This window comes from Triturus cristatus, chromosome 10 (assembly GCF_964204655.1).
Source record: "Triturus cristatus chromosome 10, aTriCri1.1, whole genome shotgun sequence".
NCBI classification, from domain to species: Eukaryota; Metazoa; Chordata; class Amphibia; order Caudata; family Salamandridae; genus Triturus; species Triturus cristatus.
The window spans coordinates 307,650,999-307,666,315 of NC_140593.1; the positions used below are offsets into that span (position 1 = coordinate 307,650,999).

Genomic DNA, 15,317 nt, shown 5'->3' on the forward strand with positions numbered 1-15,317 from the left:
AGGCAGAGGTGGTAAATAAGGTAAGCTCCACGGAACAAACAAAGACATGTTCGACAGCCTCAAACAAAGCCAGTGAATAGAAAGCAAGCAACTACGAGTTACAAAACACAAAGCAAGTGGACGGAATGCATTTCCAGGAAAGCTTTCAGAATGTCCCCAAGAAGTCTTTCGCAACCAGACAGTTGCGCTGTCTGGTAGGCTATGATCTAAAAAAGATGTTACTATAGAACAAACATGCTCCTCACACTTGTAACACATTTCAAATTTGAATACAAAGTTGCCATACACATATAAAGCAACAGGCTAATATACACAAATCATAAAACATTTCCAAACGTAATCTTGACCTCACCAAATTATAGACCCAACTATGAAAACAAGATAATAAGCAACACCTAGAACAACCGGAGAATACATTATAATTTGACTAAGCCACAAACATGGAAAGTGTTTTTGAATCTGCAGCATGTTTGAAATACAGTCCGCACAAGTCATTTTCAGTCAGTTGATGTACCTTTGTTGGCTTTCTAGATATTTGTTGCATGGTAACCTGGGCAATTCTGTGGCCATATCTTTGGATTGTTCTGGTCTGTACTCGTACGACTTTTATAAAGCTGAGTGATTTGGCACCAACACAAATGCGGCTAATCAACCCTTCCCCCCACCCCCCTGGACGGTCCCAGTAGGTAGTTAAAGTTAGGACCATGTTTCCACAGGAAAAGTGTTTTATGACTTGCCTATAACTTTGGCGCTGTTAGATAAATCTTACCGAAATTATCCCAAATAAGGGTGCAAGTAATTCTAGTTGTGTATGGAGAGTTTCAGGGTGATCCGTCAAGCGGGAACCAACAAAAAGGGGATGGGGGTCAAAAAAAGTAAAGACTCCATGTGAATTAACATGGGAAACGTAGACACGCATACAGCCGGAACCACTGGACGGAATTACACCAAATTTAGCAGACAGCTAGCTTTTGGCCCACAGATTGTGGTTTGTATTATTTGGTGTATATCCATTCAGTAGTTATTGAGAAATTTAAGGAAATTCACATTTATATCTTTACAACCTCAAAGAATTTGTGAAGAATGACATGTTTGCAAAGAGGTCTGCAGAGCCCTGACTGCCTGGCAACACTTCAATCAGGAAGTGTTGGCAGCCATCCTGGGACTCTGCTTCAGCCGAGTCTACCCCCAAAAAAAGCACACACAAAAAAAAAAAAAAGAAAAGGGGGCAGGGTAGGAATAACCTTACCCCCTAGCCTTGGTCATGGGGTCCCAGAGAGACTCCAACAGTGTGGAAATCGAAAATAATTGCTGTTAGCATGAGCTGAAGCCATCTTGTTTGCAGCATCCATTTTGTTAGCCTTGTGATTCTTCCGTCTATACCGTTACTTGCTTTTCTATTCTGCTTGAGTCATCAGCTTTAGTTAACTCCTTCTGCACTGAGCCAAAGCAAGACGCGCTGAGAAATGGCCTGTAGCTGCTAGAATGCACCTGGCTAAAAATGTAACTGTCTACCATTCCCTACTGATGTAAGCAGTTCTGTTACCCCTCCCACTTTGCTGACTAAGTGATATCCATCTGCCTATATTTGTCAGTAGATATTCCTGTGTATGCTTGTACCTTCTATTTGTAACTACATGCTTACTCTGCAACAAACTCAGTATATAAGCACCATGGTGTGTGACTTCAATGTACTACCTCCTGCAGCACTTGAGGGTGTTGTATTGACGTAGTCCCACTCATGAGTGATTAATAAACTTATTTGAATTCCAGCTTCAGTGCCAATCTCTATTTTGTTGGTCTAAGGACCCATTGACAAAGAGAAGGGTGAACCCTGCACCGGTGTGCCCCTTAAAAGGCACATTTCCACAACAGGGCAAAAAAGCAACAACAAAAAAGATATGCACCAAAAATGATACTTCATGAATGTACAGCAAAAATGTAAACAAAAAAACAAGTGCAGGCTCCAGTGCTTGTTTTGAAAAGGGCCTCCAAGGGGATCAGGATCCGGGGGAATTTTATTTTTAAAAAAAGAAGAAAAAAAAAGGAAGGGGGTGCATGGGGCACCCCTCCCGAGGCTCTTTGAGCTCCAGGAACCACCACCACTCCAGACTTTATTTTAAATAATGAATCGGGCCCCACGGACCCCCTACTGGGCTTTCTAGTGGCTCCAGGGACCATCACCTCCCTAGAGTTTTCCTTTTAATAATGGAATGGAGAAACATGTGTCTAGAGATTGACAACACTAACCTGCACCAACTTTGGTAAAATACTTCAGCAAACACTCAAGTAAGCATTTAAAATTAATTGCATTTACCATAATGCTAAGGGGTGAGCTGTGCTGGGAGGTGAAGCAGTGTGCTCCCATCCCCCTTCTGGTTGAAAAAGCACCCTTGAGCCATTAACCTGACAAGCTTAAAGAGATGCACCTGTGCGTCAGAGAGAGGTACTGAGACCTGAGAGGATTGTGGCAGCTTGCTCAGCAACCACAGAAAAAAATATTTTTTTATCTCTACTGATAAGGATAATATCCAGAAACACATGTGTCTAGAGATTGACAGCACTAACCAGCACCAACTTTGGTGAAACACTTCAGCAAAAAATCAAGTAAGCATTCAAAGTGAACTGCATTTACCATAATGCTAAGGGGTGAACTGGCTGGAAGGTGAAGCAGTGTGCTCCCATCCCCCTTCTGTTTGAAAAGGCTCCCTTGAGCCATTGAGCTGACGAGCTTTTGGAGATGCACCTGTACGCCAGAGACAAGTACTGCGACCTGAGAGGATTGTGGCAGCTTGCTCAGCAGCCACAGAAAAAAATCGTTTTTTATCTCTACTGATAAGGATAATATCCAGAAACACATGTGTCTAGAGATTGACAGCACTAACCGGCACCAACTTTGGTGAAACACTTCAGCAAAAAATCAAGTAAGCATTCAAAGTGAACTGCATTTACCATAATACTAAGGGGTGAAGTGGCTGGGAGGTGAAGCAGTTTGCTTCCATACCCATTCAGTACACTCTTACACATCGAAACATAGCAGATGCCTCAACTTCCGTAAAGGACATATGATCCTAAAGCCTGGGCTTGGCGAAGGCAAAGCATGCGTGGTTTCTCGGCAATTCCATATTGAAAAACGATCTGAAATCCTTTGTGGAGGTGAGTGCATTGTAGACCTATTGGAGCGCAATCTGTATGTGACGGACGAGTAGGTTCTTTCTTTTCCTCTCCTGGTGAGAGCGGAGTCCAAGGTTCTCCCTTTGAATTGCTAGGAGTATGCAAACGTGGAAATCCCTTGGATGCTTCCCAGTATGGACCTGCCCACCTTAGTAGTATCCAAAGTTCTTCCTGCCTTTTGCCAGGATAATGGACAGCTTAACAAGTGGACCCCTCAGTGCGATTTCCGCTGATTTTGGTGAAGAGTTATGGATGCCCGAAGAATATAGAGGACATCACCACCAAGCAAAGTAGCACTTACTTCATATAATTAAGAGGAAGGGCCCTTGTTTGGTAGAAATTTACTTCTTTGCAGTCTCGCCATCTTCTCTATAAGAGGATTCATGTTATCATATTTTTGGATAAAGACGCACCAGGAGCCATCACATTGAAAAACACATACAAGGTCACTGGTGACATTTCCTCGTGCTCCATTACGCAGCTGTAGTGTAGAATACATACAGGACATTTAACCAAGGAGGTAGCACTTAGTAATTAACTCCACTTCGGTAGATATTTTGTGCAAAACAGTGGACTCTTGTTGGGTAAATGGGCAGGTGTGGTTCCTTTGTGGCAGAGTCAATCACACTGCTGATACAGCCACACAAACACTTAGACACCCACTCAGGCACTCGCACACACACTGACAGACCCACTTAGACACAAACACACCCACCCACTCATAGAGCTATTCAGAAACTCATGCACCCACTCACAGATCCATTCAGCCACTCACAGACCCATTCAGATACTCATGCACCCACTCACAGACCCATAAATCCACTCACAGACCCACTCACAGAATCAAACACCTACTCACTGACCCACTCAGACACTCACGGTCTTACTCACAGACTCACACACTCATGGAGGTACTTGCAAACCCACTCAGACACTCTCACAACTACTCACATACCCACTCAGACCTACTCAGACACTTATGCACCCAGTGAGACATTTATGCAGCTACTACCAGATCCATACAGACACTCACACACCCTTTGAGACACTTATGCACTCTCCCACACTCACTGAGACACTCATGCACTCACTCACATTCACTCTCAAAGGTTCCAGTTAGGAAATACAATTTAAAAAAAAAAAAAGAGAAATTCATTTAAAAACCCTAAAGTTTACAGGGCCATTATAGTTAGAAAACACCATTAAAAATAACGTAGACATTCACAGCAAAACCAAAGGTTACAGGGACATTAGAATTAGGAAATCGAATTAAAAAAAACTTAATAATTCACACACAAAAACAATGGTTACAGGGACGTTATAGTTAGGCTCCGATTTCACTCGAACAAAACCAAAGAAATTCAGGAGTTAACTGAGCCAACTATAACTTATGCCTCTGCAAAGCACTGCTAATGATCTCACATATTACGTCACTCATGAGCTGGTCAGTGAAATCACTGATGACATCTCAAATGACATCACTTATGGCATCACTGAAAACATAATCCACAGAACCACTCGCACACCTACTCACACCTCTATGTAACCTCTCATACACCCACTCCACACAACCACTTGTACACCAATTCACAGACCCATTCAAGTACTCATACACCCACTCACTGATTCATAGATCCACTCACTCATACAGCCACTCACACAACCACTAACTCACCATACAGCCACTCATGCACCCACTCACTCACTTATAAAGCCACTCACACATCCTGTCATACAGACACTAACACACCCACTTTTACACCATACAGCATAACATAACACGTTTATTTATAAAAACGAACTTTCACCCAAGGGTATCTTGGTGCCGAATAACAGATGTTTGTTGTTAACCAACTCAATGGTACTTATTTTATCGACCTCAGAAGGATTAAAGGCCGAGTGGACCCACCTGGATTTGAACCTGTGACCATGAGGTTGAACACAGGCCCACACTATTGACACATTAGCCCACTGAGAAACCAGTCCCGGCCACTCACAAAATGAGTCAGTCACGCACATACTCACTCACCTATACAGTTACTTATACAGCCAATTACTCAACCATTCAGTTACTCACTCACCCACTCACTTACTAATACAGATACTAACACATGTAAGTCACTCACCTATACAGTCACTGAAACAAGCACACACTTACCCATACAGCCACTCTCATATTCACTCACTCGCCCATACAGTCACTCACAAGCCCACTCACTCACCCATACACCACTTTTGCACCCACTCAATCACCCATAAACCCACTCATACACACCATCACTCACCTATACTCTCACACACCCTCTTACTCAGCCATACACCACTAAAACACCTACTCACTCACCCATATAGCCACTAACCCACTCATACAACCACTCACACACCCATAGAGCCACTCGGACACATACTCACACATGGTTACACAGAGTCACACAGCCACTCACATAATATGTTACAAATAGTATCACTCATTAGTAGTACACAAACTATACTCATTTAACTTTTGTATTATCTTAGTATACATCTTTAACACAGAGAAACCTTTAGAAAATAGTCACAATCACTGGATGATGCCATCAGTAATGTCATTTGAGATGTAATCAGTGATGACATCAGTGATGTCACTGACCAGGTCATAAGTGATGTAATATGTGAGGTCATAAGCAGTGCATTGCGGGGGCATAAGTTATAGTTAGCTCAGGTAACTAGAACTGCTGAATTTCTATGGTTTTGTAGAAGTGAAATCTGAGCCTAACTGCTGTTGTACTTTTGCACTCCCGATACCATCTGGTACGTTACAGGCATACATTAGTGCTTTTGCTGGTTTTTACCTTACAGAATATGGGGTTTGCCTTTTTGCTATGTGCAAATCACTTCTGAGGATTGTAGTGTATATGCGCTACAACAAAGAACAAAATGTTGACTTTAAGTCTGCATTAGGTCTGGACAAAACCATGTGCAATTTGTGAGGAAATGGCTATTTGCAGATCCATCCCCACTTTTTGCCCCAGGTTTTGACTCATTGGTGTAATGACTGATGCACTAGGCATGGCTTTCCAGGCCAGTGCATGTGCTCTGATCCTTAAAACTGTATGTTTAATTGGATTATACCAAATTAGTATATGTTAACTTACTGGTAAGTCCTTAGTATATGGAGTAAATGGTACCAGGGGTACCAAGGGCCTTAAAGTTAAAGAGTCCCTTATGGACTGCAGGACTTACTGTGCCACCAAGAGCGTGACCAAGTAAAGCATGTCTCCCAACCTGCAACTGCAGACTAGTAGAGCAGTTTTAAACTGCTACCTCAACTTTACCATTTAAGGTAATGGCAAACCCCAAATTTTCCTTTTTAATATGATGCGTCACGCCTCAGGCAGGCCTAACGAGCCCAAAGGCAGGCTGCTGTATATAAAAAGTAGGACATGTGATTTTACATGTCTTGCCTAAATTGCCGTTTTTACTGAAAAAAGGCTACTAGACCCATTGGCGGGCACAGGATTACATGCTGACAACTAATCTGTATTAACTTCTGAATGGGACTACAAAGCATGATGCTTCAAGGCTTCAAACTAATTATTGCATTAAACTAGACGTGATGCTCAAGTTTTATCTGATGTAACTTGATCACAAATGGCAACCCTAGAAAGTTACCACTTTGTTGCCCAAAAATGTCAAGTCACAGTTTATGGTGGCTGACCATGATACAGCCTTCTGCCATCTTGGGGTGTGGACGAATGGCTCAAAGGAAGGAACAGAAAGGGACTGCAGTTGGAAGATGTGTAACTTCTCTCTGGTTAAGAAGGCCAAACAGGGTGTGAGCCTAAACAGCAAGCTTCAAAGTGGAAGCCACCTTTGAAGGGCAGATGGTGATCACCTAAAGGAGGAGTTGCTCTTTTGATTTTGCAGACAGGGTGGCATTGTTTTTGTAGACAGAGTGGCATCTCAAGCAGACAGGGAAAGCCATTGCTAAACCATTTTTTTCAAGGGGAGTAAAGCCCTCGAGTGGCCACATCCCTGCGATGGGCTAGGGAGCTTCACACAACAAGAGAAGGGTTCTTCCATGTTGAAAGTGAGCAGAACAGTGCACCCTAGGATAGCTAGATGCCACACTTCATAGGAAGTTGTCAACAGGTGGCAGGGACCAATTGGTTAGTTAGCCACCTACACCCCTGAACTCATAGTGGACATAAAAGCAGCACCCAGACCTCAGATCATGTCTGTATTGAACAGAGGACCGAAGAAGGTCAGCCCTACTTTTCACTGAGCCCAGCAAAGAGGGCTGCGCCAAAGAATGGACTGGACCTGCTGCTCCTTAATCTAACAAAGAGAGGACTGTGCCTGTGGTGACCTGCTTGAGGAAAAGTCATTCTCAGGCCTCAAACAAAAGCAGTGACTCCAATTGTCAGTTGGCTGACTTCCTGTTATAACAACAGGGCCAAAAAAGCTGAAGAAACCTGCCTTGCTGAGTTGGTAGCCAAGAACGCCTGACTGACACTGACCATCGAAGTGCAGGCTGAGAGACGGAGTCCAACCCTCAAAACTGCTTCAGAGTCTGCTGGACCAGGGAGAGCCGTCAGAATGCAGTTTGGTTGCATAGCAAGGAAGTTATCACCAGTTAAAGGCAACCACTGGTGTCGCTGTAACTCTGAGTCCTGTAGGTCAGTGGCAACTGGTTTTTAGATGACTTCACCTTGACTTCGAGGGACATCGTCCCCTTGTGGTCAAAGGTGTCCCACTATGTTAGTCGACCACGGGTGGCCACAGGAAGACTCATCACTAGATCAGCATCTTCAGCATCATGCATCGGGACCACTCTACTAAAGTCCATGGTGTTTCACCTATAGAGCATGGAAATGGACCGAAGACTGCTTTAATTGGGAGCTGACTGGCAGGGAGCAAGTCCCTGGGGCCAAAGAGGTGCACTTAGGCAGAGTAGGTCACCCAATGCCAGCCATAGCAGTATTTTACAACTTTATAAATGTTTTACAAAGATTACAGCTAGTGTGGTCCATTACAATGAAATATTGCGCTAGGTTAAAAAGTAGTGATTTATTGTTCTCTTGAAAATTCATAAATCCAGAACCCTCCAGTGAATTTTTGTTGTTGAGATTTAAAGATAAAAATACAACTTTTTGGGGATAAATTGGTGTCAGATTTTTACTGAGTCTTGTTACTTTCATATTCAAGTCTTTTGGTACTCCTTAATGCTTTACACTTGTTCGTTTGATAAAGTCCGATTGCGTGGAGTTACAGCTACCCAAGTTTGAGCTAAGGTCTTTCAAACTAATCTGACTGGACGCAGTAGAGGTAGTGATTCTATTACAGTGAGGTCGTCCAATGAAACCATAAAATAAACCGCTTTTCTCACACCATTCAGAAACACATGAAAATAACTTATGGAATGTATTTACCTTCTTGCAGAATAGCACATATATGTAACCCAGCTGTTTGTTGAATTACATTTATTGCTAGACATATATTTGTGCATGCTAACATTGGACCGCTTTTTTAGATCTGAAAAAACATTGTTCATAATCTATTAATTGTATTAATTGGAATAATGTTAACCAATATTGATTTTGCAATACATGTATACTGCTATTGATGCACTTCACTGGGTGCTTTGTAGGGTAAATTGCTTTGCATAGATACTAAATTGATTTGCTCAAGCAACCTCCTTTAATTATTCTGTAAGTGTTTCCAACAGAAGCAATTGCTGTTGTATTGGGAAACCACCCAGCCTCTCAATGGGTTATTGGGTTGTCCTTTTTAGTATCCTGCTAGTATTTATGCTATCGAACTTTAAAGTTAGTGTGAAAAACCCAACAACTCTTTAACACAATACCTGAAGAATTTGTTTTTTTAATGTGCTACAGTCTTGTTGCATTTTCATGTAGTTGCATTTGTAACATATTTTTCCTAGGATTTCCATCCCTTGATCGCAAGCACAGCCCGAGGAATTATCCAGGTTTACTGAAGGATCATGATTCTTAGTGTACTCAAACTAATCACGAGCACAGTCATCATGGGGTTATAGGGAATCACACAAATAATATTTTGATTCAAACCTGGAACCTAGTATTCTTACTTGTAAACAAATTTGTATATTTTGTTTGTTTACATTTTGCTGAAAATTTCCATAGATTGCTTCTAGTTTTTACCCTATGCATTACAAGATTTGCAACTTTTGTTGCACAAAAACAATGGCTGCAAACCCCATATAAACACAACCTAGGATGATATTTCAGGGACATGACAATAATTGCTGTGAAATATGGTTATTCTTATATATAATGGAGAAGCTAGTTCAAGCTTAATTATGCTTATGCCCATTTGTTTCTAAGCATTAATTAATTTACAGACCAATTACACTTTACAGACATCATCCACCGCCACTGCTTAAGCTCAGTTATTTTCATTAAAGTAAAAAAAAAAAACGGGACATTCATATTGAAATCAGGGCTCACTGAAAGCTGAACTTGTAAACTGCATCTTCTAAAATGTTCACAGATGGCAAGCATTTTTTTGTTTTGAACAACTAAGTATGTAGGCACTAAAACGTATATTCATTTTATCGCCTTTTTACTACAGAAAGGCAAACAGTCTGACATTTCATTTACGGTTTGCAATCAACCCTACCCTTGCGCCCCCGGGTTTTGGGAAGGACATTTACTATTCTAATGCTAGTCCCGAGTATTTAGCGAACGTGTACGTGACATATTAATTGAACCTCCCGTTTTAGAATATTCTCAACAAATGAATATTTTTCCATATATTCTGAGAAAGGGCTGAAAAATAGTAATTTTGCAAATGGAAAGTAATGCCCTGAGGGTGCCGCTCAAAACAACAACAAAAAACAAATTTAAATGCGGTAAAAAAACTTGCAATATAAAAAATGCTCAATGAGCACTATGGTTCTATATTGCCATCTAGACATTTAGGTGACATTTACAACCCACAAGGCCTTTTAATGCTTGTTTGAGATTCCATCCATGGAATGGTGTTATCTCCATCCATGGAACGGTGTTATCGGGGAGAGCACCGACCCTGTATGAGGGCGGGTGAAAGTTTGTGAGTTGGCTCACTCTCCTGGAACTCCCTGGCCCCCTTCTACAGGCTAGTGGCCACCTGCACAGAAACATGGAGGGCCAGACCATTGGTTACTCTGGGCCCAGTTCACGAAGAGTCTCCGCACTCGTGGCGGAATCCCAGCAATGAGAACGGCAAAGCGAAGATTACACCACGAGGGCGGAGACTACGCCATGACTGAGGAGCCTCTGCATGGACCGAGGAGCCTCTGCATGGACCGAGGAGCCTCTGCATGGACCGAGAAGCCTCTGCATGGACCGAGAAGCCTCTGCATGGACCGAGGAGCCTCTGCATGGACCGAGGAGCCTCTGCATGGACCGAGGAGCCTCTGCATGGACCGAGGAGCCTCTGCATGGACCGAGGAGCCTCTGCATGGACCGAGGAGCCTCTGCATGGACCGAGGAGCCTCTGCATGGACCGAGGAGCCTCTGCATGGACCGAGGAGCCTCTGCATGGACCGAGGAGCCTCTGCATGGACCGAGGAGCCTCTGCAGGCACGGACTGCAAAGGCTCTTTGTGAATCGTGCCCTCATTGTTTCTGTTCTGCACTGTATGGGGTGTACGCACTAACTCAAGAAGTCAGTGCTTGCTGGGGCAGTGCTTATTTTGTAGACATGACCCAGGCCTCCACCACGTAAACCTATATCAGGTGGCAGGTGTGTGCTGGCCCTGTGAGTGACCTTCCATCCTTTAAGTAATACGGACGCTTATCTTCGCTTGCAAGAGAAAAGATTTTGCCAGTAAAAAAAAAAAAAGAAAATTGGAAAAGGTTTTCTTCTTAATGGAATCATATCAAATGAAAACATTAAATCGTTTTCTGATAGCTCCTATCTCAAAACATTTGTTTTATTCAAATCTCAAATATATTTTTAGCAACTGCAACATATTTGCATTTGCTTAATGAAACATGCAATTATCTACGCAAAATCTCTTTCGTGCTGGAACAATAGAGTAGTGAAATGTGTGGCTAAACTACAAGCTGAATGGACAGGGAGTGAGTAAAAATCACTTAGAGAATTTATAAGTGTGTAGTGTATACTATATGAGCACGTACAAAGATGCAAGAAAGAATAAATGTTTTACAAAATGGCAAAAATCGCAGCACTCCATGGATCAGGATCAATCAAAATATTTTGGACTGCCGTAAAACAGGATAAGGTCTGTAATGTTACATATGAAGACAATACTGGACTTTATTAATGATGGCTTAAGTTTAGATGTACGAAGAAAAAGTATACAGTGCACACCGTTGTTTTAGTTAATTTCATTCCATTATTATGATGTTCATATTCTTTTCCATTGATTTGGCGTGCAATCTGGACAGCGGGATTCACCCTGGTACCCCGCAATGCATTAACAACGAAAAGAGAAGGAGCGTGTTTAACACTCCAGTCCGGTGCACTGCCTGCTTGACCATATGCTATGACTCAAATGTTAATCCAGTATTGAAGAAAAAATTCCAAATGCTTCAAATGAATTTCGTATGCGAATTCATTGTCCATTAATAATCACACGTAAGATGCAGTAACATTTAAAAAGCTTCTCATGCTTCAGATATGCCTATCCGGGCCTTTTTCTGAGCACGCAAAAAATGCAACGTACATCCCAATCTCAGATCTTCTACTACCCAATGCATTTCGGGCCATGATGGGCCCTTCCTCAGGGGTTAACTGTGAGTGAAAGAACGTAAGTGTTAAAATCGTAATTATTATATGAATCCTGTTGACACTATTTACACATCTACAACGTGATCATCAATACCAACCCGATGCTGCATTTATCCCTCTAACATGATTGTGTTCCAACAGTCAAATCACCTGACCCAATCTCTCTCTACACTGCTTCCCTGCACTACATCTTACAACTTCTAGCAATGGCAAGTAACCACCCAAATGTAAAACCCTCATCTTTCCATTACCATTTCCCTCTCAAGAAAACGCAATATGGACATGAAACAACCCCGTTCTCCCACACACCTGAATAGCTGATAACGATCGAATCTATTTCACTCGTATTCCTCTCGGAAAGTAGCAGCCCGCCAAAATGTGACGCTGACTGCCCCATCTTTAAATAGAAGATCGTAACTCCTCCCCTTACTTTCAGCCAATAGCGCTTCACCACACATATTTGCGAATGGTAACTAAAAAACTACTATATCCATCATGCATTGCTAGAATCAGTGCAACTTGGTAAACATGATGTTAACACACTGCGTTAATGTGCAATTGTTTATAATTCACATCCTCAATCAAAACTTGCGCCAAGAAATAAGCCATGTATACTCCGCCCACCCTTAAGATATTAAAAAAAAAAACAATGCTGCAATAGGGCAAATTATCCAATGGTAACACGTCTATTTGATCCTTAACTAGTTCTTAAAAGTACATGATTCAGAAACGTTCATAATCCGAAAGTGATGGAAACACAGTTCTCAAATCTTCTTTCTTGCGATGTAGCATCTTGCGTGTGCTTTATGAGTTATTAGTCCATTAATCTCTGGGTGCAACCTGTAGTAGGGGCGATGTAGAAATACGAAGAAAAAGTATACAGTGCACACCGTTGTTTTAGTTAATTTCATTCCATTATTATGATGTTCATATTCTTTTCCATTGATTTGGCGTGCAACCTGGACAGCGGGATTCACCCTGGTACCCCGCAATGCATTAACAACGAAAAGAGAAGGAGCGTGTTTAACACTCCAGTCCGGTGCACTGCCTGCTTGACCATATGCTATGACTCAAATGTTAATCCAGTATTGAAGAAAAAATTCCAAATGCTTCAAATGAATTTCGTATGCGAATTTATTGTCCATTAATAATCACACGTAAGATGCAGTAACATTTAAAAAGCTTCTCATGCTTCAGATATGCCTATCCGGGCCTTTTTCTGAGCACGCAAAAAATGCAACGTACATCCCAATGGAAAAGAATATGAACATCATAATAATGGAATGAAATTAACTAAAACAACGGTGTGCACTGTATACTTTTTCTTCGTATTTCTACATCGCCCCTACTACAGGTTGCACCCAGAGATTAATGGACTACAGCGTCACATTTTGGCGGGCTGCTACTTTCCGAGAGGAATACGAGTGAAATAGATTCGATCGTTATCAGCTATTCAGGTATGTGGGAGAACGGGGTTGTTTCATGTCCATATTGCGTTTTCTTGAGAGGGAAATGGTAATGGAAAGATGAGGGTTTTACATTTGGGTGGTTACTTGCCATTGCTAGAAGTTGTAAGATGTAGTGCAGGGAAGCAGTGTAGAGAGAGATTGGGTCAGGTGATTTGACTGTTGGAACACAATCATGTTAGAGGGATAAATGCAGCATCGGGTTGGTATTGAGGATCACGTTGTAGATGTGTAAATAGTGTCAACAGGATTCATATAATAATTACGATTTTAACACTTATGTTCTTTCACTCACAGTTAACCCCTGAGGAAGGGCCCATCATGGCCCGAAATGCATTGGGTAGTAGAAGATCTGAGATTGGGATGTACGTTGCATTTTTTGCGTGCTCAGAAAAAGGCCCGAATAGGCATATCTGAAGCATGAGAAGCTTTTTAAATGTTACTGCATCTTACGTGTGATTATTAATGGACAATAAATTCGCATACGAAATTCATTTGAAGCATTTGGAATTTTTTCTTCAATACTGGATTAACATTTGAGTCATAGCATATGGTCAAACAGGCAGTGCACCGGACTGGAGTGTTAAACACGCTCCTTCTCTTTTCGTTGTTAAGTTTAGATGTGACATGATCTATAAACTGGCCCAAAATACCATGCGAAAGGTTTTGCAACTCCCTACCAATGTAGAGCATCCGAAATGATAGTAATACTGTATGAGAGTGGTCAAGAAAACAATTCAAGAGGTAACCACAGAAATGGCATTACAGATCAAAATTGAAGAACACTGTAGGAAAATATAAATGTAGATATCCAGTAATTTGCTAGAAACTTTGATGCCATACACTGGCGAGTGATCAAAATCTACTTGTGTTACATCGATTGGCCGAGTCAATTCAAATGTGAGATCCATTGAGCCAGATTTGGATACAAAAATCCATGTGTAGTCACTTACATCACAGTTTGAACCTAAGGTCCCATTAGAAAATGTCAGACAGTTGTAGGATTTGTCGCCCCAGCGTATTGTTGGATCACCTGTCAATGCAGCCAAGGTAATCTGAAGGGAAAGAATTAAACATGTTTCAAGAGTTTGACTCAAATTGTTCATTTTTTACACTTTTTGTTAACAAAGACAAATCAATGTTGGTGTATAAGGGAGATACAATATCTAAACGGCATGACTGTGATAAAGAAACACATTAAAAAAAAACTAAGATTTAACTAATGAAAAATCTAATCATATATGAATAGTTAGACCTAATTTACATGGGTATTGACAAAAGTGAAAAATACATAAAGGAAATGGCACCAAGAAAGAAAATATACAGCTTTGCTCCTTGACCTTTTACAACTACGTAAGGATGGATGATGCCATGACCTAAAACTGCAGTTTTTTTTAAATAACTCTTTCTAGAAGAGTGTTTAATCTGCGCTGGCAGCACCCACTTCCTCTACACTGAAATGTCATTGGAACAATGGGTGTCCATCAGCGTTTTAAACTCTTGTGAAAAGCATTGGCGAAGCCAATCAGCATGCCTTTATATTTCAAACACAAAGATTATAGGTACACATCTCGGAAGATGCATGGAGGCACAGTACACATGCAGGTAATATACAGATGAACGCAGATGCTCATTCAGACAACATAGAAAATGCAATCACAGACTACACCAACAGTTAATTTAGTGTGACTGGTTTATAAAGGGCAATGTACAGCCTAGTGGTTGCTTCAGTGCACTTTTGTGCCCAAGTATGCTGGTGAACCATGGTAGTGTTAAGCCTTCCTATTTCTAAACTCAGGTGTCCCGTCATATCCATGAAGCCCTGTTGCATTGCTCGGTTTTGGGTAAATCTTTCTTCCTTGAAGAGAAGAGCCCTGTGGTACGGCGTAGTTAGGGAGGACCCTACCTGGCAATTCAGGCT

The 15,317-nt window shown here is 41.6% G+C and overlaps 1 protein-coding gene across 6 annotated transcripts in view; it reads right to left on the bottom strand.

The window, feature by feature from the left end:
- The window catches only part of CROT (carnitine O-octanoyltransferase), a 662,560-nt gene that overhangs the window by 132,579 nt on the left and 514,664 nt on the right, over positions 1–15,317 (bottom strand). For all 6 annotated transcript variants that reach the window (XM_085631293.1, XM_085631292.1, XM_085631296.1 and 3 more), the window contains one exon: positions 14,350–14,451. In XM_085631293.1, the coding sequence (XP_085487419.1) occupies positions 14,350–14,451 (102 nt within the window). The remainder of the gene's footprint in view (positions 1–14,349; positions 14,452–15,317) is intronic.